A 26,087-nucleotide genomic window follows, 5' to 3' on the forward strand; every position below is an offset into this window, starting at 1 on the left:
GCAGAATGTTAACAACTGGTGAATCCAGGTGAAGAAAAATCAGTTCATTCAACTATTTTTGTATATTTTATGTATGGTTGAGATTCTTTCAAAATACAAAGTTCTAAAAATTCTGTTTCCTATGTGTTAGTGAAATCCCCTTGTTCTGGTTGGTTAAGAATTTTTATCACGAATGGGTATTGTGCTTTATTAAATGCTTTTTCTGCATCTGTGGAGATGACCATATGGTTCTTCTCCCTTCATCCGTTAATAAAGTGATCTCCAGTTATAGATTTACTAACATTAAACCATCCTTAGATTCTGGAATAAATCCAACATGGTCAGAATGTATCCTTTTTTTATTCACTACTAGATAATGCTTGCTAGTCATTTTGGATACACCTTGAGTGAGACTGGCCTGTAATTTTTCTTTCTTGCTCTGTCCTTGTCAGGTTTGGCCTCACAGAATGAGGGAGAAGTCCCTCTTTTCCTGTTTTCTGGAAGTGTTTGCAAAAGATTGGAACAATCACTTCCTTGAACATTACATGGAGGGACCGGCCTGGTGGTGTAGTGGTCAAGTTTGCGTACTTCACTTTGGCAGCCCAGGGTTCATGGGCGCGGATCCTGGGTACGGACCTAGCACCACTTGTCAAGCCATGCTGTGGTGGCGTCCCACATAAAACTGAGGAAGATGGGCAGAGATGTTAGCTCAGGGCCAATCTTCCTCACCAAATAAATAAATAAAGCTTTGAGTTAAAAAAAAAGTTACATGGAAATTGCCTATAAACCCACATGGATGTAGCGTCATCCTTATGTATGTGATTGTGTGAAATATAACCCCAAAAAGTGCATAAAATGTAAACGCTCAGCTTAATGAATTGCTGGAAAATAAATTACCCATGTAACTGCCACCCTCCCAGGTCAAGACACGAACTATTACAAGCACAAAGGAGACCCCCCCGCCCCCACGGGATACCTCGCAATCCTAACTCCCTCCCTTCTTTGGGGGTCACCATTATCCCGGTCCACACGTGTGCACCTAGAGCGGACTCTCTGACCTTAGCGGGTGTGTATTTTCCTCTTCAGTAGAAACTGTCATACTTTGTTCCAAAACCCACGTGCTGGTCTACCCGGCCCCAGGGGTGTCTGAGAGTCTGCGCAGCTCCATAGCCTCCTCATCACTTACTATTGCTAGATTTTTCCATTTCTGTCAATCTGGTGGCTGCAGTTGTGTCTCGCTTTGGTTTACTAATGAGGTTGGGCACTTTTTCAAATGTTTAGTGACCACTTTGATTTTTTTCTGCTATGAAAAAAACCTGTTCAGGGTATTTTCCCCCCGTCCATTTTATACATTCAGGAAATGAGCACTTTGCCACGTTTATTGTGCAAATATCCTTTCACACTCCATGGCTCGCCTTTTCCTTCTGCTGTTTTCTTTAAGAGAGACTTTTATTACTCAATTTTAAAAATAGCTACAGGACTATTCAGGCTTTCTATTTCTACTTGAATCTGTACTGACAAGTGATCTCTCTTTTAGGAATGTGTCCATATTGTCAACGTTTTCAAATAGATTGTCATGAAATTGCTCCCATCAGTGGCTTCTATTTTGACTCTGTGCCGCTGTGTTGCCTCTTGTGTTCCTTACGCTATTTGCACCTTCTCTCTTTTATTCTTGACCATTTCTCCGTCTGTCAGTCTTTCCTAGAAACCAACTTTCGGCTCTTCTGAGCTTCTCTAATCCACCTTCAGATTCTCCTTCACTGATTTCTGCTCTTTATTAGTTCCTTCCTCAAACTTTCTTTGGGTTTATTCTGTTGTTCCTTTTCTAACTTCTTAGGCTGAATGTTTAGTTGCTAATTTCCGGCCTTTCCTCTTTTCTAACAAGCACCAGCGCTGGACATTCTCCCTGAAGCACCACCCCATACGTTTTGTGATGGATTTCATTATCATTCTGTTCCAAGTATTTTTAAATTTCCACTCTGATTTCTTTTCTGATCTAGAAGTTATTCAGAAATGTGTTTTTACATTTCTAAATGAATGGGAATTTAAAATTTATTTTTTGTTATTGATTTCTAACTCAATTTCATTGGGATCAGAAAGCCTGGCCTATGAGATTTGAATTTGTCTTTATGATTTTAACTTTGAAAGTCCTTTTGGGGTCTCAGTCTGCTGTTTGCTGTCTCAGCTGACTCTGACCCGAGCTGGCTCACATGCTTGGTGGTCTCTGCTTACGAATTTCCCTGATCTTCTCTGTGGGAATCCTGTCCACGTGGGGAACGCTCTCCTCTGGGAGACTTCATACCTGCTCCTGCTGCGACCCAGAGGCAAGCTGGGACCACCAGCCTTGGGTCCCTTTAGTCCCTCAGGAGGTTCTGCCTTAGCAGAGACTCAGGCTCCAGAAAAGATCTGCTTCTAGGTTAATCTATGTGAAACCACCCTCAGGGAGGTGGAAAACGGTTAAACATCAGCAGATGCAGATGGCTCACCTTCCCCGTCCACACGTGCCTGCAGAACAAGCCTGTTCTTCCTGCTCTCTTACTGCTTACCGCTCTGACTTAGATTTTGGCTCAAGGTTTGTTTCCTTTTTGGGTGAGAGAAGCTGGCTTTGGAAATTTCCCCAATGTCTTATGAGCTCAGCAATGCATTAAAAATTATTTTTTAATCAGAGGTAAATCATTTTGCAGTGGGGTGGAGGGGAGGCCCTAGGAGTAGCAAGGCAACACTTAGAAGCTGAAATCCCGGGCGGATATATTTTTCCCGGTGAGGAAAGCAGGCTCACAGAGGTGAATGACTTACTCAGGTCACGCGGCTGGTCACACGTAGGGCTAGGACTTGACCCCACGTATGAGACCAAAAACCTGGCTCTTTCTGCTCCCCCTCTGTCCTGTGCTGCCTGCAGAGGGCTGCCTGGGCCCGAGGCGTCCTTACCTGGTGCAGGGGGATGACGAGGAAGGCCCCCCCCCCAGCGCACTCAGTCACGACTGCAATGAACTGGGGGTTCACGGCGCAGAAGTGGTTGTCGTGGACGCTGCGGGTGATGGGCACCGCGTCGTAGCAGTTCTCCTTGCTGGCAGGTTTGCCAAAGACGTGGCGGAACTTGGAGCTCCGGTACTGGGGGTGCCATGACATCTGCGGGGGACAGACGGGACAAAGAGGCGTGAGACTTGCTGCCCTGACAGCGGGACACAGGGGAGCTCACCTCGAGAACACAGGACAGCAGTTGGTCCCACATGGACAGCGACATGCTGTGAAGGGCAACCAAGTGTACATGCTACAATTGTGGTGAGTTCCATGGACCTGGTGAGACAGCGTATAATTGCTGCTGACTGGTTTGCTTTTCATCTCTGCAAGTTTGCACCCCAAAAGGCAGAAAAACCATGGCGAGCTCACCACGTTCCCTCCCTACCACCATCTCACCAGACAGCCCAGCCACCCGCCCCGCACGGCCCAGCCACGCGGTCACACCGTGTCCTCTGGAGCAAGCCCGCCTGGCTCCGATTCCAGCTCTGCCTCTTGGCAACCGGGTGGGCAAGTGACTTAACTTCTCAATTTCCCCTGTGAAATGCGGATAATGAAAGTATCTGTCTCACAGACTTGTCATGAGGATTAAATTAGACGAGACGTTAAGACCCCTTGATCAACAGTAATAATCACTACCACTCTTCTCATCCAGGCACCTTGAGCTTCCCTTGCTCCTCATCCAGCCTTGTATTTGTTCACCCAATATTTACTGAGCCCCACCGTGTGACTAGGCCCTGAGCCAGGCCCCAGGGGTTCAGAGCCAGTAAGCCTGAGCCCAGCCTTACAGGAATGGGGAGTCCTATGAGCGAGGCCACTAGGGAGTCTGGGCCACTGGGACCCAGTGTACCATAGGTAATAATGGAGGCTAGTGCATAGCTGTCAGGGAGGGCTTCCCAGAGGCAGTGACATGTGAACTGTGATCTGAAGGATAAGTAGGGGTTGGCCAGGCAGGCAGGACAAGGGAGGGCTGGGGGAAGGTGTCCTACGCAGATGAAACAGCCTGAGAAAAGGCCTGAGACAGAAGCAAATATGGATGTTTGGGGAACTACATATTGTTTAGTAAGATCAGCTGGGAGATGTTAGAAAGAAAGAAATGTATATACACACACACGTAAACCAGCCGATGTGCGTGAAGAGAACACAGCTCCAGGCTGAGCGGGGCCAGGTGACTAACGGTCTGGAAGAGAGTGTACGTCTCTTCAGTGGCTGAACGCAGGATACCACGTGACATCAGGTGGCCTCCTCTCGCCGGCCGCTGCTCAGGTCACTCTACAGCCCCCAGTCTCTCTGACCCCACTGCCCCCATCCACGCTGCCCATGTGGGCCAGAGGGGCCTTCTGGACACCAACCCTGGCTGTATTCTTCACCACCTTAGCCCACCCTTCGATGCTCCCCATTCTTTGCTGCCCTACAGGGTCAAGGCCTCCTGGCTGGGTCCCACCCCATACTGCAAGATTCACTTTTTTCTTGCTTATTTTCTAACAGTACCTTACAGATAAAGATCACCACCCAGCTTCCCCATCCCTGCTCTTGCAGTTCCAGTCCTCTGGGCCTCTGCCCTTGCTCTTCCCTCTGTTTGGCTTGCCCTTCTAGCTCCCTACCCACTGTACCCGTCTCCACAAGTCCCAATGTGCTCCCTGCCCCCCAGCGCCAAGCCCCCTCCCCCCTTCCTAGATACCCCGAGTCCAGGGCCTTGCTCTCCCGTCTCCCCCTGCCCGTGTCCCCGACACTGTCCTGATTCGGAGTCTGCGTCTGCTCTCATCTTCTCTACCAGCTTGCAGCCTCCTCAAGAAAGGCTTGGGGCTCCGCTCCAGGGATGCCCAGCAGGGGAACACTGGCCGCGGCCGCTGCCCCAGGCACTTCCCAGGGAAGGCACGTCTGCTGGGCGCCCACATGGTCAGGACAAAGATGGCGCTTGCCCAGCCCAGGTGGCCGGCCTCGAGGCTCTTCTCTGTGTTCAGTTCAAAGGCACAGGGTCTGGCTGTTGACCTCAAGCGGTCACAGCACTCAGCCGTTTATCCAGCACGGGGAGCCCGTCGGCCTCGTGGGGCCCGTCTGCCCCATCAAGCCCAGGTATCTCAACTCTGTTGGGGAGCTTTGCCCAGAACCCTGCCTGCACTTGCCAGAGCTACAGGAAGCAGCACGGAACGCAGGGACCGACTGACTAATGTCCATCTGACCCCAGAAAGGACGTAAGAAGCCTTATGGGAATAGAGAACCCAGGACAGAAGGGAACGGAAAAGGCACCGTGAGGAAATGGGGACAGAGGGGAAACACAGGAACAAACAGAGAGCCCTGAAAGCAGAGGAGTTAACCACGGAAGGTGTGCTGTCAGGTCCCCCACACAGAGGAGCTGGACCTCAGACTTGGGTCCGAGCTTCCCAGTGGTCAATTCGACAAGGGAAGCAGAATTGGAAAGGGATTCAGTCAGCGTCTGTACGATGAAGGCCACCCCTTGCTAAGGAGCAGCACGGCTTTTCTCTGCGCCGGGTCCTGAGTGAAAAGAAGAGCGAGGACAATGACCTGCCTCGTGTCTTGGCCATGAGGTGGCCTGGGCTGGGGATGGGCAAGTAGGGAGCAAGTCAGCAGGCTCAGCTCCAGGCCCCCCAACCCTGCTTCACCTTGGGCAGCAGCGGGGCGGGGGCCCCGTCCGTGGCCAGTGGTGACGTTCATCAGCTACTCCACTGCTCTTCCCACATCCAGCCTCCTGGCGGTCAGGCCCCCACAGTGCTAGTTCTAACCAGAGGATCCTGGGCAGAAGGCTGTGACCTGGACTGTGACCCCCAGAATCTTGCCTTTGGCCTAAGGGATGCAAAGGCCACATGTTCCAGATGGCGCAGCTTCCACCATCCTGGGTCCCCAGGGAACAGTGTGGAGCAGAGCATATCCCCCACTGACTCACGTTGGATAGATAGTGTGACAGACAAATAAACTTGAGAGCGAACCACAGAGCTGGTGGGGCTTTTTCTTACAGAGCACAGCCTACCTGTCGTGACGAACACATTGCCCCACGTAGAGACAACCAGAGGTCGTTTGACGAATGGCTGCCCGTGCTGGGCGAGGCCAGAGCACGGGAAGAGCGGGGCGAGGAGGCAGCACTCAGATCCCCTCAGGAGCCACGTAACAGAGCTCGGCCTCTGAGGGCAGCAGGGAGCTGCTGCAGGGGTTAAAGCGGCCGGAGGAGCGAGTTTCCCTTTCTGGTGGATTCCTCTGACTGCTGAGAGAAGGAAGGGTGGAACAGGAGAGCATCTGATGGTCACCTGGGCTGAAGGAGGGCAGGGGGGATGGAGAGGAGGGGACAGGTGAGTGAAAACCAAGGGGTGGGACAAACCAGCCTCGGGGCTGAGGGCCCATGGTGGGCTGGCGGGCGAGGGGACTGGTCACAGCCACGGCTGCTGAGTCAACAGGACCCGACTCTCATCAGCAGTCCTGGCCCCTCTGGCCACGCCCAGCACTCTCCCTTCGAAGCCTGGGGCCTGGCCCCACACCTGAGGGACAAGGGACGGCTCTCAGCCCAGGAGGAAGCAGGGGGCCTCGAGAGGCCTGGTGACGACTCTCCTTTAGCTCACAGCCACCTCCATGGCAAAAACAACTCAGTTTTGGGGTGCCTGCTACGTGCCAGGCATCATTCCAGCGCTTCCCTTGTGTGAACTTGGCAGGCAGGCGCCGCCCTGCTCCCCATCCCAGAGGGAGGGTTGAGGCAGAGAAGCAAAGAAACCTCCTGAGGTCACAGAGCTGGGGGGTGATGGAGCTGGGAGCTGACCCAGCCCTGTCTCAGGGGCTTCCCGCCCCAGGCTCCCACAGATGACGCCCAGGATGATGAAAGCTCCTTCACACCCATCTCACCTGGATCCCATCTCGGCCCGGAAGGGGAGGTATCAAGACCATTATCACCCCCACTTTACAGAAAAGGAAAACGAGGCTCAGGAAACTAAGTGGGCGCCCCCCGGAAAGGGGGCTGCTGGCCTCCACTGAGGAAGTTTGCGAGAAGCAGCATGAACATCAATGACCTTCTGCTCCTCCTTTCCAAACTTGTGTCTCCGCCCTGCCCCGCCCCAGCACCTTATCTCCACTGCCAAGGTTCTTCCAGACCTGTTGCCATGAAGGGAAAGTTAGAGAAGTGGGGGTGGGGGCGGCGCCAAGCCAGGTGGCACGTATCTCCCTTTGCCACAGGTGTGGGAGTGTGCACGCATACATGTGGGTGAAGCTTGTGCAAACGAGTGCACTGTGTGTGCAAATCTGTGCACGAGCACTGCATTCATCGGGTGTCCATATGTGTCCATGCACTGCTGTGATGTGCACACACGCATGCATCTGGGTGTTTAACTGCATCTGTGCATGAACGTGTGCATGTGTCTATCAGTGCACGCATGAGTCTAAGGACTTGGTAGTTCAGAGAACGGGAGTCATATTTTCCCCACAAGCAGACACTTGCCTGGAAATGCAGACCACGGCGGGCCCTCACCACTGGGAGGCCCTCGCCCATGGGCTGGGCCAGGTTTACCCCCTGTCACTTGTCCTATCCTGCCCGGTCCCATACGGCTGGGCCCACATCAAAGCCACAGCAGGCCTTCTCAGGTGTGGCAGGCCAGCCCGCTGGGGCACAAAGTAGGGGGTGGCATTGATTCTACTGCGATCTCATGCATGCTTAGCGGGCCTGATGCCACAGGATGGGGCTCCAAGGGCTGCGAATTCTCCGCCCCCGAAAAGCATTTAGTTGCCTCTGGGTTTAACATCCCATTGTGTTTATTTCTTAATGTCTGACAGTGGAATGGCTTGCTGCCTGTCCCATCCCTTACTCTGCTGGAGATTGTTGTCCCCATTTGGTGCAGAGGAAGTGACTTGACCAAGATCATATCCGTAGGAGCAGTGGAGGTGGGAGACAGAAGCCAGACCTGGTCCAGACGCCCCTCTTCCTGCCATGGGCTCCTATCTGATGTGTGAGACAGAGACAGAGACAGAGAGACACTGAGACATTCCTGCCTTCAAAGGCCGTCTTCCCAGCCCAGCCCAGCCCAGCCCTGAATCACTGCAGGCCAAGGGTCAGCTGCAGGGTGGCTGAAACCAAACGCACACTGGGTGTGGCCCAAAGCAGCATAAAAGGTTATTCGTTAATTGTGCTGTTCCTGGCCTCGGGGAAGAATGGAACCACCTGATTTGATCTTGGACCTGGACGTGCGGGATGCACAGGAGGCTGGCGCTGTGGCTACCGCCGTCCCTTTGAAAGTCTGTGGTTCCACAGCTTATATTTGCAGTGTTACTTTTTCTCTTAAAACCTGATCTTGTGGTCCATGAGCTGCCCCCCTACATGCCCTGTGAGAGTCTGACCCCTCGCATGTGTGTCAGCCGCAGTTAGTAGAGAGACTAGAATCACGTTTCCTAGTTCTAAAAAATGAGAAAAGGTTACTTAAGAGTAAAGGACACTATTTGAAGGTGGCCTACAAAGTCCAGGAATTAACACAATACACACCTGATCATGGCGGCGGGGGGGGGGGGCCCTCACCTGGCCTCCAATCCTGGACCGACTATTATCCATGTAGAGTTTATTCTGATTCTGGCCTTGACCCCAAACTTGCCAGGAAAGCTCCTTCTAATTCGTCCTGAATCCTTACTGGGCTTCTGACCACCCCTGGAGGGTGGGGTATCTAGCTGGGGAACCCAGGCCATCTGAGGTCAGGGCAGGTCTCTGCTTGACTAGCTGCTTGCCACGGAGCTTCCTGTGTCACCAGGCTTTGCAAAGGAGAAACCACAGGTCTCAGCCACTCCTCCCTGGGAAGCATTTTGTCCAGTCGATTCTGTTCATCTGAGGCCAGGCCCCAGTTTAGCTGCCACTTCTTGGCCCAAGGTGTCTCTAGTTTTGTCTTTGACAGGCCAGCACCAGGGTCTAGAGCGACAGGACGGGACCCAGGTCCCTGGGACCTTAGAGTGGCACCCCACAAGCTCAGTTCTCTTCCCTCCTTCAAAGTCAGAAGAGGCCCTGTCACTCTCCACAGAAATAGACGGACCAACTGTCACCGGGACGGTATCCCCGGGATGCAGGGCTTCCAGCGCTAAAATCGGGAAAGTTCCAGGCAAACAGGGACAAGTTGGTCATCCCACCACAGGTGTCTCCAGAAAACTTTTATCTGATTTACAGGCAACAATTCCACTGTAAGTCACCAGTACCCTTGACTCTGACAACTTGCCTGTGAGAGAGAAGGCTCTAGAACGGACTTCTCAACATCCTGAACCAGAGAACAGAACATTTCAAAGCAGAAGACTCCAAGGGGGTTTGTAAAGAGAGGCGACTGATTTAACTCAGTCACCAGCCCGCAACCACGAGTCCTGGCTCAGTGCGAGCTCCGTGCGGGCCCAACTGGGGTGGGGACGGGGGCCAGAGACGACGGGTCAGTCACTGCTCTCCACGTGTTCACACTTCTCAGGGGAACGGTGGAGAGCAGGGGAGACAGCTGGCCTCAGTCTGACAGGCTGCGGAAGCACAGGGCTGGGTCTGCAGCTCCGGACGCACATGAGAGTCACTTAAATCCCATCGCTGGGCTTGGACCCAGGCGCCAGCTCTGGCCAACACAGGGGCCACGAGTCACATGCGGCTTCTAAATCAAAGTTAAACTGGAATAAAATGTAACATTCAGCTCTTCAGCCCCACGAGCAACATTTCAAGTACTCAACAGCCCCATGTAGCAACTGGTACCCAATTAAACAGGGTCATTGCAGAACATGTCCGTCCTACCTGTGTGACTTTGGGCAAGTTACTTACCGTGTCTATTAGACACAATAACAAACAAATTATACCTAACGCTTACATTGCTTACTAGGTGTGAAGTACGTCTCATGTACTGACGACCCTCACAGCAATCCCGTGAGTACTATTAGCACCCCATTTTTACACAGGAGAAAACTGGGACACAAACAGGTTAAGCAACTTGCCCCAAATGACACCGCTAGTAGGTGGCCGAGGTGGAATTCAAAGCCAAGCTGTTTAGTACCGCGTCCACACTCTCTCACAGGGCTGCCCTGACGATGACATGGGATAATCCACACAGCACAGGGGGCCCTGCTGGGTGCATACTTAGCGTTCAACAAAACGTTTGCTGTTAGGACTGTTGGGGTCTCAATGCTTACAGGACACTCGATTTGATTCAGTGTATAACAGGTAGGTGCCGAGGGCCCAGCATCTCGGGGAGCAGAGTAAAAATCCCAAACCAGAAAGTGCAAAGCAGCCAGCTGGGCACAGAGCTCTGGCCCAGCGCTCAGCGCAGCGACAGAAGGAACACACAGCACACGTGAAAAGCTAACCCTCGAGCCCTGCTGATGGAGAGGAAGCTGAATATGCTGCTGGGGGCAGTGCCAACTGGTGCAGCCGCTGTGGAAAGCAGTATGGAGAGTCCTCAGAAAAGAAGAACAGACCTACCAGGTGGTCCAGCTACCCCACTGCTGGGTATTTGCGAACATGGAAACACTAATTCGAAAAGATATCTGCACCCCTATGTTCACTGCAGCATTATGCACAATAACCAAGACTTGGAGGCAACCCAAGTGCCCATCAACTGATGGATGGATAAATATACACAACGGAACACTACTCAGCCATAAAAAGATGAAATTGTGCCATTTGCAACAATACAGATGGACCTTGTGTATTCTGCTGAGCGAAATAAGTCAGACGGAGAAAGACAAACACCGTATGATTTCACTAATATGTGGAAGATAAACACACACACGGACAAGGAGAGCAGATTAGTGGTCACCAGAGGGGATGGAGTGGCGGGGCGGGCGAAAAGGGGTAAGAGGGCACATGTGTATAGTGATGGATGGTAACTAGACTAGTGGTGGTGAGCACGATGCAGTCTATACAGAAACTGAAATATAATGATGTACACCTGAAATTTACACAAAGTCATAAACCATTATGACCTCAATAAAATAATTAAAAAAAAAAAAAAGACCCTGGCAGGGCTCTTCAGGGGGAGGCCAGCAGCCCAGCTCAGCCCTGTGCTGAGGGGACAGGGGCTCTTGGTGGGGCGGGGGCAGGCAGGGCAGGGAAGCCCTTTGGTGTGCGACACCAGCACGGCCCCAGCAGGAAGGCGGGGACCCTCCGCAGGCCTCCAGCGCCAGCCCCTACCAGCAGCACAGGCCACTGAAGGCCCCCTGCAGCGGGAAGTCGAGCCGCCTGTCTCCAGGCTCTCCGCCCGCCTCCCCTCCTCCAGCTCTCTGGTCCTTCTGGTCCAGCACAGATGCCTCCCTGCAGGTCCACAGGAAATACAGATGGAGGCAGAGGGAGCTGAGAAAATGCCTCTCTCCTCCTGATGAGATTAGGCCCGAGGGAGTGCCTTCTCCTGACATCTGACACTGCCCAGAGCCCGGGCTGGCCGAGGAGGGGCTGGGCACCCCTGAGACAGCATGGTGGCCTCCCACAGCCCCTGCTCTCTACCCCCTTGCTGTAAGCAGTGCGAGGCTTGGGCAGCCTTTTCTCTCGGTGACTTGGTTTCTCCCCCAGCTCAGCCCAGGCCTCCTATCCTGCCCCGACCTGACTCTGTCATTTCCCTTAAGACCCACCCCGGGTCCCCTCTGTCCTCAGGATGAAGCCCTCTGCTGGACGTGGGTGGTGAGGCCCCCACATTGCCGACGGCCTTCTCCTTGTCTCCACGGCCCTGCCCTTTGAGCCATACGGGTCTTTCTGCTCTCCCCTCAGAGCAGTGCGTTTTCCCAGACGGCCCGGCCTTGCTCACGCCCCTTCTCTCTGCCTAGAGCCCAGTTGGCCCAGGCGAGTCCAGGGTTGGCACTCTGCTGGGCTCCTAGGACGCCCTCCTCTCACTCTACCGTCTGGGGCCCAAACAGAACTACCACCAGGGAGTGTCCCCAGCTCCTGGCCTGAGTTCTCTCTATCCTGTGAGGTAACCCGAGGCAAGGAAAGAGGAGGTACAGGTTCAAATCCTGGACCTCCATTTGTCTCTGGGCCTCAGCATCCTCATCTGTAACAGGGTACCCTAATATCCACCTCACAGGGTCTCGTCAAGGCTTAGATGAGATCACGGCTGTAAATTACCTTGCACGTGTCTGCTACCAAGTAAGAGCTCAGCTGATAGGCGCTCCTTCCCTTCCTCCCGCCCTGCTCCCTGTTTCTTCCTTCTGTCCTCCATCCATCCATGCACCTAGCTGCCCGTCCATTCATCCCCCACCTGGCCGTCAACTCCAAACGCTCCTGCCTGTCAGCTCTGCCCACACTCAGGCCAGATTCACGAGCAGCATCAGGGGTGACTGACCTGGACGGAGCTGTCCGGCACGCAGCCAGCCTCTCCTGAAGCCCACTCTGGGCAGTCGGGGTGGGGGGCTGCGCCTGTCACTTCCACCGCAGGCATGCTGGTCAGGCGGCAGAGTCCTGATTCTGATGCCAAGTTGCTCAAGGACCTCGGGCAGAGCTCGTCCCTTCTCAGGTTCTGTTTTCTAAGGCAGGTGACACTCCTGTCCTGTTCACCCGTGAGGACGATGGCGGAGGGCCCTGCAGCCCGCACACACCAGAACCCGGGATCGCAGGGCAACGGAGCTGTGTGCCTGGCAGCGCCCCAGGGCTGCTTCTGATTAGTCCCCAAATCAGGCCCTGACCAAAACTCCATGCAGATTTATTGCCCCACAATCTCCGTATCTGGGAGTTTCGAGAGACAAGGGTCACTGGGGACTTTCTAAAGAGGCCTCCAGGAGGCCAAAATCCTGGAGGCTCCACTTCCTGCTCCCCCTCGGTTCCCCAGCAGAGCTTCTGGACCTGTCTCTGGACAGAGAGGGACACTGAGGCTGAGAGAGGGAGAGTGCCTTGCTCAGGAGGCCGGAGGCAGGGCTGAAGACCCCCAGCCCCAGTCCTGGGATGGGCATCTGGCCAGGGGGCCTGCATTCTGTTGCCAGGGGAAGCCCACATCGGACCCAGAAGTCAGCGCTCACTCTGCCCTGTTGCAGGGACCTGGAACTCAGATTGAGTTCAGTCAGCATCATCAGGGCCTCCCGGAGCCTGACCTGTGCCGGGCACGTGGGGCAGAGGCAAGGACGCCCCTGAGGGGTGCGCAGCTCCTCAGGCTCGCACTGATGGGGGAGGCCGCCAGGAAACTGGCAAGCTCGCTCGATTCAGGTGAACAGGGCTGCACAGGCCGCAGCAGGGAGGGGACCTGGAGTCACTGCCAGGAGGAAACGTCGAGCTTAGCCTTCAACGCCGAGGGTGCAGGCGTCCCAGGCGGAAGGCACCGTGCTCCGCCAGGCCGAGGGGCACGCAGTGTGGGGAGGGGAGCCGGAGGCCTGGGGGGCTGGGTCTAGGCAGACGCAGGTGAGCAATGCGGGCAGCGGCTGGAAAGGGGACCGGGCGAGGGCTCCGAATGCCGGCCGAGGAGCGGGCACTTGGGACTCCGGGAGGCGTCCAAGTTTGTGACCGGGGTGTGGCGAGGTGACAGCCGAAGCGGAGTTAGCCCCTGCCTTGACGTGTTAGCACGTCTGGCCCGGGGAAGGATTTTCTTTCCCCAGCTTTGGGGCTGTGCCTAAGGAAGAAAGGAGTAGGTTTCCTTTCACGCCGCTCCCACCGGCTGAGGGAATGCGGAGCGCGGGGAGGCCAGGGAGGGCACCCTGCGGCCCTCGTCGCCTGCACTCAGGAAGAGAGCATGCGCGATTAGGGAGAGCGCAGAGCCCGCGGTCTGCTGACCAGGAGTCAAGGCCCGATGCGCCTCCACAGGTCTCAGCTCTCTGCGAGGGCCAGCAGCCGACAGGCCCGGCCCACACGCTCAGTTCTGGGCCCCGTCTCAGTAGCTGGAGTTTTTAATCAGAAAATAGTGTCCTTTCAGCCTTCAACCCATTTCCCCTGGTGAGAGTCCCCAGATGTGCCTGAGGGCCTGCCTGCTCCTGCCTGCGCCTGGGAGCCCAATACCCCGCTTCCTGGCCCAGCCGCACATGCAGTAGGGTGATGGGAAATTCCTTCCTGCTTCTCCCTCACCCGCTTATTAACCTGGAGATAAATGCCACTGCTCAGCCTTCATCAATTCCCCAGGCAGTGTCTGCAACAGCAGCCAGGAGAGTGTGGTGAGGCTGCCTTCTCCCGGTTGCTAGCCTCCCCGAGCTCTGCCAGATCCTCTCTTCAGGCTGGGCCTACAGGCCAGGGAGGCAGGAGGCCCCGCCGAGGAGGACGAGTACAGGAGAGCCCTGGGAGCCCCAGGCTGAGGCGGCACTCCCGCGCCTGGAGTCCCACTCGGCCTCCATGAGGACTGGAACAGCGCCTCCCTGACCTGGCGCGTGAAGCTCTCCAGCAGTGGGTCTCAGACTCGAGAGGCACTGGAGTCACCTTGAGGGCTGACCAACACCCGGGGTGCCGGGCCTACCTGAGTTTCTGATCCTGCAAGTCTGGGATGGAGCCTGAGCATCTGCATTTCTACCAAGCTCCCAGTTGATGATGACGCAGCTGGTCTGCGGACCAGTCTGAGCACCACTGCGCTCCAGCCCTGCTCTATGACACAGTTCAGTTCACTCCTCACGCCCCCTGGGGTGGGGAGAACTCGCCCCATTTCACGGATGCAGCAAGCCGGCCCTCTCAGAGCGACGGGGGCGCTTTCCCGAGGTGACGTGACTCGCAGGCAGCAGGACCCATCCTCCCAGGGCTCCAGAGCACACAACCACTTCCCAACCCTGGCCTCTGGGGCGGGGTTCCTGGCTTTCCATCTCTCAGGTTTTCTTCCCAGTATGTGCCATGGGCTCAGGCCAGCACTCAAGAGCCGGCCGGGGGTTCCCATGCCAGCCTCTCCGGCCTCGAGGGCAGGGTGTCAACACACCGGCTTCACAGTCAAAGACCCGATTGCAAACACAGACTCACCTTCTCTAAGTCTTGGCCCCACCTGGGCACCGAGCGCTCGCTGACCCGTGCTGAGATGGGGTGAGAAGGAACCGAGTATCTAGCACACAGTGGGTCCTCAACAAACGGTGGCAGCCAGTGGGCCAGACAAGAGCCGGGGGGATTTGGGGAAGATACTAACCCTCTCTGTGCTGCAGCCTCCTCATCTGTAAACTGGGGTCAAGGACAGAACCTGCCCGACGGGGGCGTCGTGAAGATTCAGGAGGTGAGTCATTATCAGCAGAGGGCGGGGCGGCGGGGGGAAGCTGTGCTGGTCTCCTATGGATGGCTTTTGTCAAACATGATATTTCAGCACTGAACACACACTTTTCATCAACAGATGTAAGCAAGGCCATGAAAGAACAGAGTGGGCCACTGTGAAGCAGAAATTTAAAAATTACAGGGGCCAGCCCTGGTGGCCTAATGGTTAAGTTCAGCGGCCCGGGTTCGAGTTCCTGGGTGTGGACCTATACGTTTTGTTAGTGGCCATGCTGTGCTGGTGGCCCACATACTAAAAAATAGAGGAAGACTGGCATGGATGTTAGCTCAGGGTGAATCTTCCTCAGCAAAAAAATAAAAAATAAAAATAAATAAAAGTTAAAAATTATGGTGGTGATGGTTGCACAATAGTGTGAATGAATTTCATGTCACAGAACCACATGCATAAAAATGGTTAAAATGGTAAATTTTATGTTATCTAAATTTTACCACAATAAAAAAAAAAAAGAAATAGCAGCACCTAGATCAGTGCCCAGCTCTCCGCAGGCCATCGCCTCGGTGGGCTCCATCTCTGCTTCCCGATACTTCCCCGGTGGAGCCCCTGCTTCTTTTTCACCCTTCCTGACCCCGGGCCTTAGTGTCCATCCTCAGGTTCGTTCCCCTCATGCTGTCCCTTTCCTCCTGGCTAGTTGGGGCCTCCTCTGCCCAGGCCTCCCGCAGAAGGGGCCCTGGGGGCAAGGGTCCTCACCACTCCCCCATGCCTTCGGGCTGGGCTGGGTGACTTCTCTGAGTCAGGGGGTGGCTCTTCCCGCCCACCTCCCTCTGCTCGCTGTCCCTTTGTGCAGCTGACTGCAGCTCCTCCTGGTCAAGGGTCAGAGTTAGGGCCTTCGCCAGCCAGCACGTCCTCCCACTCGGCTTCAGCTGGGGGCCCTGCTCTGAACGGGAAGCTGCACAGATGCTCTGAGACCAGGGGCTCCAGTCTGCTCCGGCCCTGTATGCTGTGTGACCTGCTCTAGTCTTGGTCCCTCTCTGGGCCCCAGTGCCCCATCCATAAAATGGGAGTGCATATCCCTGCCGGTCACCCTCCGGAGGCTCTGGTGGCTCTGAAGGGAGAACAGAGGCAGAGGCGCTCTGTGGCTTTATTACATGACAGGACCACAAGGAGAGGCGCAGAGCAGCTGCTACAGACACAGTCGGCGACCCGCCCGCTGGGCTCCAGCTGCGGCCCCACCGCACACCAGCTGGGAGACCTCGGGCAGCCCAGGCGACCTCTCTAGGCCTCAGGTTTTCTCACTGTGAGATGGGATGGTGACAGTAAACGAGCTCACATCTGGCGAGCACTGAGAACCCCGCCTCGCACGTGGTAAACGCAAGATGGAGTCAAATACGTTAAGAACAGTCACTCCTCCTAAGCATCACGGTGAGTCAGGCCCGCCCTAAGCTACTCACTGTATTAATGGACTGAAACGAACGTTCAGTAAAAATGGACGAGGACTGTGAACAGATTAAACCAGAAGCACAACATGCCCACGTCCTTCCTTTCTCCTCCAAGTGGCAACACCTCCAGATCTAAAGACCCAGGGGCGGGGCATCACCTGTGCTGGGGGCACCGGAGCCCCCTGAACTGGACGGAAACAGAGACAGCCGTGCCCCTCCCCCACCCCGAGCGCTGACTTAGACTCTAAAGCTCTAATTCTCACCTAATCCAGTTCCTAGCCAGACCCACTCACTCCCTCTCAAATGCTCTTATTACATCTGGGGGCAAAAAAAATATACACTACCCCAGGACCGCCAGGGTCAGGGACCCAGCTCTCTGCCCCCCTTTCCACACCATTCCATCTGAAAAGGCCGAGGGCCGGGCCGGCCCGGTGGCGCAGCGGTTAAGTGCACACGTTCCGCTTCTCGGCGGCCCGGGGTTTGCCGGTTCGGATCCCGGGTGCGGACATGGCACCGCTTGGCATGCCATGCTGTGGTATGTGTCCCACATATAAAGTAGAGGAAGATGGGCATGGATGTTAGCTCAGGGCCAGGCTTCCCCAGCAAAAAGAGGAGGACTGGCAGTAGTTAGCTCAGGGCTAATCTTCCTGAAAAAAAAAAAAACAAAAAAGAAAAGTCCAAGGGCCTTGGCTTGTTCCATTCTAGTGCTGGGAAGCTCACCCCTTCCCTGAAGAGCTCAAGTGTCAGACTTCCTCTTCCTGCTGAGCGGAAATCTGTCACTTCCCCACCATGTCTCCATCCCAGGAGCCCCACCAACCACATCACCAACCACATCCGCTGCCTTTGCCCACGACAGCCCTCCAGGGCGCCGAGGCTCCTGACCGTGTGCCCCTCGCATGGCGCTGCCCCAGCCTGGGGAGTTTCTTGCGTGACTCAGTTTCCCATCTTCTCCCCATTTTGATTGCCTCCTCGTAATCCTCCAAGCTGTCCCCATCACTCGCCCAGTGTGGCGGCCAGACCACACCCAAACCCTCCAGATGGGGGACAGCAGGTCCCCCGAAAGATCCCAGACTTCACATCTCAGAACAGTAGCACTGGCCAGACCCCCAGAGATCACGGGGTGCAGAAGGGGAAACTGAGTCAGCCTGCCCACCCACAAAGGGCAGAATTAGGAAGAGGATCCAAGTCTGTGGCACCCACCCCCAGCCCAGAAAAGTCCTCTAAGACACAGAACAAAGTTTCCTTTGATCCTGTGCCTGGATACGGTACCAAATATTTTGTTCCTTATCTGTGTTGCTGTTCCCGGAGAGACAAATTCCAAAGGCGGCTGGGGAGAAAGGTCTTCTAATGGTGAGGCCGGGGCATTCACCCCGCGAGGCCCTCCCTGGGCTCAGACCTTTGAAAGGTGGGCTGCGTTTCTAAGGAGTGTGCTTTAGGCCTGGAAAGACGGGGCCCCGTAGGGCAAGGAGAGAAGGCAGACCCCGGCCTTTGCTGCTAGAAAGGCCAGCGGAGCGCCAGCAGCCCATGATGGAAGGTTGAACAGGAGCACATCAGCTCAAACCACTCTCACCTAGTCCCCAGCGGGAGGGAGGCAGAGCCCGTGCTGGGCTTCTTGGGCCAGAGGCAGCTACGGGGTCTCTGCGCTGGGAACGGGGAGACAAACGGAGAAACTGCACCCTACTCGTACAAAGCAATCACTGACGCGGTGGCGTGTCAGAGGCGGCGACAGCACGGAACAGATCAGGAGGCTAGAGAGTGGGACCCAAACTTCTTTGATCATTTACTCCTTCCAAAGGGAAAAAAGCTGAACTCACTCCCCCAATGTTTTATATTCTATACAAGGAACCATCCTCAGAGGCCACACGGCACAGCACACCCACGAGGCGAGGCTCGTCGTTAACCAGAGTGATGTAAATCTGTATTTCAAATAGTGTCCCCAAATTTAAAAAAACCTTGGGCTGGCTCCTTGTCAGACTTGACTAGCTCGTCACTGTTTTTTTTCCTCGTCTTGTGGCTGATGAAGTGACCGTGCTGGAAACCCAAGTGTTAACCGTCGCACTGTCTCGTCCACACGTATGGGCATTGTTACAATTACCAGCAGCCCAGCGTTCTGCTGGAATCTTCTAAAACCACTGTCCATCTCGTGAGGGCTGGTTTAGTTGAACCTGGTTAATATAATCCATAAACTCAATCTGGATTAATTAATCTGGATTAACCTGGATTAATTAACCAGGTTTATTAATTGGGATAAAGCAGCAAAAACAGACCAAAGAGTAAGGATGTCCTCGTCATCCCTTCTCTCCAGAGACGTCTGGAGACACGAGACACGAAGCTGTCCGACACTCTGACAGGGAGGACGTATACACAGGTAAATGTGAGCAAGCTGAATTATTTCTTGTTGAGGTCATATTTTTCCTGCACCCCAGTGAGTGTCTGGTACTCCTCACTTTGGAGGCCACCAGAATAGAAGATGGGAGGCTCCCAGAGAGGATTTTCAGGCTGCAAGGTGGAAACCATCTGGTCTAACCTCCTCACTTAGCAGCGGAGGAGACGAGGGCCCAGGAAGGAGGGAACTTGGCCGAGGTGACCTGGCTGGTCAGTGGCAGAGCCCGGAGAGCAGGCAGATCTCTGGTTCCTGAGGCTGACACCGGCTGCCTCATGTCCCAGCCACAGTCCAGCCGCTCCTGGACCTCTCACCAGGCGTGGGAGGTCCCTGCACCTCTGGGCCCTCTGGGGCTGCCTCCCCAGTGCTGTGAGGTCACTGCTGGCCCTGAGGGTGGCTGTGGGTGGCAGGCAGATGTGCCTCTCAGCAGAGCTTACAAATGGTATAGGACAGGGGACAGGGGGCCATCAGCAGGCCCTGGTTTTGGGAGTCACTCTGACCTCGGTTTCCTCGGCTATGAAATGGGCAGAATCAAACCCAGCTCCCGGGCTGCTGTCTGAGTGCCCACGAGGGCTGGGGAGGAACCCCTGAGGGGCGTTACCGCTGTGAAAGGTTATGCTTAGGGGGTGAGATCTGGGGCGCCCCAGAGCCTGAGGACGCTGCCTCTGCCGCCGCCCGCAGCCCTGGGCACGCAGGACCCGGAGCCTGTGGCCAGCGGGCCCCCGGGTGAGCTGGCCCAGACCCGGCGTGGGGCAGGCAGCTGTGAAGCCAGGCCCTGGGCCTTCTGAGGCCTGGGCCTGAAATTCTGCTCCTGTCCCCACAGCTCCATTCCCCTGCTCCGATCCGCGCCGTTTCCCAGGTGCTTCCCGCCTCCTCCAGGCCGTCCTCCTGGTCTCTGCCCGCACCTCTCCTGGGCTGAGCCCCACTCGGGCTACCGTGAGACGGCGGCACCCCTATTCCAAAACCTCCAACGGCTTCTCAGCTGGGCATTGGAAGCCCAGGTCTGGCCCAGGAGTAAAGCAAGAAGAGGGGTGGGGCAAGGGGGACATGGGCAGGAGGGAGGCAAGCAGCCAGCCTGGGTGCAGACAGCAAGTGGGTACATTTTCTACAGAGCACTTAAAAACAATAAAATCAAAAAGTCTGACTTTTTATTATCATGATGTGCCTGCAATTGTAAACGGTGTCAGTGACAAATCGCTCCCCCTGCCAGGGCCGGCTGCTCCCACCCCTGCCCTTGGTCTCTGGCCGGCACCTCATACATTTCCCTGAGCCTGAGCCAAACACCATTGTATGTGCGAGGAAAGAGGGGAAAGGGAGGAAGGAGAATGAGGAGACATGGAGGCTGACGGGGAGTAGACCTGCGGGAGGGGAGGCCTGGCCTCACGTCCCACACAGGCTCAGTGCGCTGCCCGCCGCAGCCCTTTGCTCGTGCTGTTCCTTTTTGCCAGTAACTCCTCCCAGTAACGTCCAGCTGCCACCGGCTCAGCTTAGACGCTCCCTCTTCCAGGAAGTCTTCCCGCCGGCATTCCCGTCCATCCCGCAGCCGGCTAGGACTCCTCTGCCGGGCTGCAGACTCAGCAGCATCATGTTCTCATCTCCAGAGGACGATTCAGGAAAGGAACCGCCTCTGAAATCTGGAACCCACAGCACCACACCAGGAGACCCACTTCCTCGCTGTGTGAACTCAGACAAGTCCCACTGCCTTGCCAGCCTCAGTTTCCCCTCCGTACAAGGACCACCTCATCTCCAAACAGCCTCCTTTCCTCGACCTCGGCCGTCCCTCCTCTCGGCCACGCCCTGCACTTTGTCATCGTGTGAGAAAGTTCCACCTGCTTCCACAGTCACTAACTCAAGCACCCCTGGCTGACCACATCTTCCCCACCTCCAGCTTCCTGTCACCTTTCAGATGTGACAACCCTTTGTCAGCACCCCAGATGGACCAATTAAAACAGGTTCAGGCCCAAGGAGAGAGCCCTGGACCAGAGACCTCTCTCCAGGACAACAGAGCCCACTCAGCGAGGCCTCGACTCCACCACCAAGCTCGGCTCCAGCTTTTCTGAGAGGCCAGCTTTGGGGACGGGGTCTGGCCACGTGATGTCCACACACTGCAATGTCTTCTTGTCCCAGAATCTGGGACACCAGGCCAGGCCTCCCTTCCCGCAGGTCTGCACCCATGAGGAGGTGCATCCTTCTCCCCACGCGTCTGTCTCCTTCTCTCCTCACTCGCTTCCCTCCCACAGGCTGACGGGTCCTCGCCCCGCTCTTAGCAACACCCGAAAATCCTCTCCACTGGCTGTTTCCACATCGTCTGGCAAAACCCCAAAGCTGGGTGAAGCAGGATCTCTAAGCACTTCTGGGGAAACACGGACAGAGACCAGAGCAGGACAGATGGCACCTCGGGGAAGCCTGTCCCACGGCAGCTGGGCCGCCCCAGCACCCCTCCCCTGTGAGTCAGGCCTTGTGAAGGGCACTGCCACGCAAGCAGACCCCGGGGGGCCCACGTGGCCTCCCTCTGTCACTGATCCCACCCCACCACCTAAACATCTCTCAAACCACCCACTTAGCTCCACTCCCATTGCTGCCACCTGCTCTCACTGGCCACTTAATCTCAGCCACCAATCATCTTGCCTCTGACTTTTTCAAAAGATGCAAATCTGAGCACCCACTCCATGGCCACGGCTCCAGGGCCCAAGGGTCTGCCCACACCACCTCTCCGGCCTCACCTTGTCTGGGCATCAGAGCCACAGACACTCAGTGCTTTTAATTCCTCAAAGGTCGATTTCTTCCAGCCTCAGGGCCTTTGCACAGGCTCCTTCTCTCACCCAGCCTGCCCCTCCCTCCTCACCTGGTTACTGTCTACTCATCTTTCAGAGCTCAGCTCTCAAGTCCTTTCCTCGGAGCGGCCTCAGTAGTGACCGTGGACTGGGCACACTCCTCTGCTCTGCATGCTCCCACACCCCCTCTTCCCCCTCAGGCACCTGCTCCAGGTTCTGGGCACTCTCGGAGAGCCCACGGGGGCGGTGCTGGTGTCCGTCTTGCTCTGCTCTGCGTCCCCAGCACTGAGCTGAGCTTCACATGCAGACAGTGATCAGCTCACGAACAAAGACCTCATTCAAAAAATTACACGGAAAAATGACTTTTCAGGGAATGAACGAGCGGCCCCTCTCTGCCGTCTCTCCAAGGTGGGCACTACTCCTACTCCCAGTAACAGTCATAACCAGGGTGAGGCCGATGGCCCAGCCGACAAGCTCCAACGCTCCTTCCTGCCTGTTATCTGCCTGCCGCCTCCCAGGCCTCCCCTGTGACTCAGAGCATTGGGAGTTTAATGACCAGTCCACTGGGGCATTTCTGAACTGACATCCGTTTACTCTGCAGTGGGAACATTCTCTTCTTCCCAAGGGCCAGCACTCAGGAGCCTTTCCTTTGTGAGGTGGGATGAGAAAAAAGTGGTGGAATCTAGTTAGAGCAGGGTTCAAATCTAGTTAGAGCAGGGTCCAGCTTTGCTTCTTGCTGGCTGTGTGACCTTGCAAAAGTCACTTAACCTCTCTGAGCCCGTTTCCTCATCTGTAAAAAGAGAACAAGAATATCTAGCCAAGAGTTTGCTGTACTGATGAAATGAATGAATGTACATTCAGAGTCTAGTGTGGGGCCTGCCATGTGTCATATCTAATTGATTCCAAGACCCACAGTTTTTAAGATTTTAACATCTCTGAAACCGGGATGCAACTGGGATAATGATAGTTTAATTGTCTGCCGTATTTTTCTTTCTTAATGGATTATAAAATAATGGTACATCTCACAATAGATGGTGCCCACGTTCAAGGAAATGCGGCAGCCGCTTAGTTTCTTTTCTTTCTCTACAGAGAGGCAGGAAGGCCTGTGGAGTCCCGGGGACCAAGACCGAGAACTCGCATCACTGAGGGAAAAGGGTCCGCTGAGGTCTGGCCCGCAGGGGGGACCATGAAGCGTCGCGGAGGCTGAAGGCACAGGCCGTCCCCAGGCTGGCGACCATCTGGATCCAGGTTGGCTGTCCCAGTCCCACCCAGGGGGTGGCCCAAACTTCAGCGGGACCCTCGGCTTTCTGGCTCCGACCCTACACCCCTGATGCAGCGTGTGGTCTCCGGCTCCAGGGCAGTCTGGTCACAATGCTGACTGTGCTTACAGCCACTTAAAACTGCCCTCTTTGTCCCAGGAAGAGAGTCCTGCGACACCCCCCCCCCACCCCGAGACCCCCAGAGACCTCTCCTCCAGGGCGCTCCTGCGTCAGCCTCCCCTGGGCTCTGCTCGCAACCATGTGGGAGGCCAGCACTGGGATATCACCCAGGTCTCACCCAAGTCCTCGTGCCCTGGGTGCCTCCTTAAACCCTCCACCTGGTGCCGTCAGACTGGCCAGATGATCACACTGTCTACGTTATCATTACAGTGTAACGGATATCACTTACAGCCCGATTTCTAGAGAAATAAAATGTCTATTGCATATACAGATTTAAAAATGCAGAAAAAAGGAGAAAACAAAATTCTGCCATCTCACGATAGTCAGCCGGCTGGATGTGCGTCTGAGCACCTTTCTACATTTACCTGGGTATAGACGTATTCTTTCCCATATTCAAACCCAAATAGGCTGTTCCACACACACGGCTCTCTTCCCTGACTTCCCAGTTAATGCGACATGCCGACCTCTCTGCTCAGACTGGCTTCTTCTCGGTGACCTCACGGTGCTCCCCGTCCTTCCTCCCTTCACCCGGCAGGTCCCAACAGCCTCCGGAGGCCCCCAAGGCCTCTACCAGGACGCAGTGCTTTGGGCCTGACGGGTTTCTGTGGACACTTGTCCCCCGTTCCTTGGGACAGGGCTGTAGCTGCCCTCGGGGCCCCCTCTGAGCACAGCCACACCCCTGCACAGAAATACTCGAGGCCAGGGCTGTGAGGGGCACGGCAGCCGTCCACCCCTGCTGGCTCAGAGTGTCGGCCTTTCAGAACAGGCCAACCGTTCCCCAGTCCCAGACGCCGGCCGGGCACATCCCCAACCCCTGGGGCTCTGGGACTACCACCCACAACCCCGGGAGGCACCCGGTGGTTCAGTTCACACAGCCCTCCATACTCTTTCTCCCGTGCTGAGCCTCCCAAACAGCCCACAGAGCGGGCAAAGCAGCCGTCATCATCTCCATCCCACAGGCTCAGCGAGGAGGGCGACTGCCCCGGTGACTGCACTGGCGTCCCTCCCCTTCAGAGTCTGGCTGACTCCAAACCCCACCAACAACCCCGTTCAGGCGTCACCTCCTCCAGGGAGCCCCCCACCCTGCCTGGCCCCAGGCGGGGAGAGAGGCCCCTCCTTGAGGGCCCACAGCTCCTGGGCTTCCCCATGAGAATGGAGCCCCTCCACCAGGCTGCGGCCCCTGAATGGTGACGGGCCTGGCTTGTCCCCATCCGCACTCCCCAAGCACAGAAAAGCCTCAGCAGACGGCTGCTGGCACGAAGCTCAGTCTGAGGATTAAGCAGGAATACTCGCCCCGCTTTACAGTGAGAAGGGGCAGAAGGAAGGGAGAGGACTTGCCCACAGAGCACGTCAGCAGCCGGGCCCGGTCTCCCTCCTCAGAAGTGTGGCTTCTTTCATTCCAGTGGGTCCCCTGCGGTCTGCAATCTCGGGTGCCAAGCCACCGCCTGAGGTGCATTTCCAGCTCCTCTGGCACTGGCTGGGCCCCACCTGGCAGGGGCAGCGCTGTGGAGGGGCTCCAGCTGGGGCAGACTCAGTCCCCAGCCCCGGCCAGCACCCTGGGGTAGCCTTAGGGACGGCAGCCCTGGCTGGCCATCTATGGGGCACCCCAGTGCCCCGCCCCAGGCCAGCACCCCACCTACATCTCACTTTATCCTGTGGCTGGCACCATTATGATGCCATTTTGCAGGTGGGGAGGGAAAGACACGGCCCGAGGCTCACCCAGCGGCTGCGCTGGGCCCAGAAGCCAGGGCTGCATCCCTGGCAGCAGCGGCCCAGGAGTTTGCTGGCACCAGAGCCAGAAATAAATGCACAGTCAGAGTACAAGAGACAACTCCCAGGGGGCCTGGAGGCCTGGCGAGGCCCCAAACTCACCCTCCCCGTCACGGAGCCTCCTCCCACCCAGGGATGGCTGGAGGGGTGAGACTCTCGGGCCCAGGGAGCAGAGGCGTGCCCCGGCGGTCCCGGCACTCCCTGTGGGCAAGGTCATGCCACTTGCCAGCCCCTGCGAGCTCCGGGCTCAAGGCCAGGCTGGAAGCAGCTGTCACACCAACCCTGCCCAAGTTCTCAGCCCCCTATCTCTTCTTCTTAGAACAAGACCTCACGTGTCTGCTCCCGACGGGCTGGGAGATGCTGACCAAGGCCCTGCCTTTCACTTGGCCTCACTTTCCCTGTCTGGGAAATGAGGCTGGGGGCAGGGGGAGTAGGGGATGGGGGTGTCTCAGGGGAGCCCACCAACTCTGACAGGGTGGGGTGTGCCTATAGGCTGCACAGCACAGTGAGCGAGAGCCAGGACACTGGAGCTAGATGACACGGTTTCAAATGTATGACCTTGGGCGAGCTGCCTGACCTCTGGGCCTCAGTGTCCACTTCTGTAAAATGGGGATAATAGGAGAAAAAAGACTGAAAGTAAATATACCAAAAATTTACATTGAGGCTCTGAGATGAAAAGAGATGTGGGTAATTTATTTTCTGTTTTCCTGTCTTTTTCTAAATTCTCCACTATCATCAAGTATTTATAACAGAAAAAACAAATATATTTTCTTTGTAAGTAAACTTTATTGAAAGCTGACTTACATACAATATAATACACCCATTTGAGAAAATGGGAGTAATAATAAGTAACAGTATCCCACAGGTTGCTTTGAGGACTGAATGCGTTATGTATGCAAGGTTTAGGTGGTGCCTGAGCATAGGAAGTGCTATCAAGCGTTTGTTAAATAAATAAGCCCAAGACCAGCCCGGCTTCCTCCTTCTCTTCCTGCTCCCCTGGACTGGACCCCCTACCCCCCGCACCAAGCATGGCAGGCCCTCGGCCCCCACCTTCACTGGTTCACTGCCCAGGTCCAACCTCATCACCCCAGGCCTGGCTATTTCTACAGCTTTCTCTCTGAACCCCCGAGGGATTCCACCAACATTCAGGTCTGGCCAGGCCCTGCTCTGTTCACAGCCTCCCACGGCGCCCGCTGCCCTGGACCAAGAGC

General features: G+C 55.8%; 1 protein-coding gene across 3 annotated transcripts in view; it reads right to left on the reverse strand.

The window, feature by feature from the left end:
• Nucleotides 1-26,087, reverse strand: part of CORO2A (coronin 2A) — a 53,502-nt gene that overhangs the window by 22,638 nt on the left and 4,777 nt on the right. For 2 of the 3 annotated variants that reach the window (XM_070595773.1, XM_008518991.2), the window contains exon 2: nt 2,908-3,108. In XM_070595773.1, coding sequence (XP_070451874.1) covers nt 2,908-3,108 — 201 coding nt within the window. Of the gene's footprint in view, nt 1-2,907; nt 3,109-24,444; nt 24,945-26,087 lie in introns of those variants that run through there. The other variant, XM_008518992.2, reaches the window with a different exon arrangement.

The sequence above is a fragment of the Equus przewalskii genome, chromosome 26 (genome assembly GCF_037783145.1).
Source record: "Equus przewalskii isolate Varuska chromosome 26, EquPr2, whole genome shotgun sequence".
NCBI classification, from domain to species: Eukaryota; Metazoa; Chordata; class Mammalia; order Perissodactyla; family Equidae; genus Equus; species Equus przewalskii.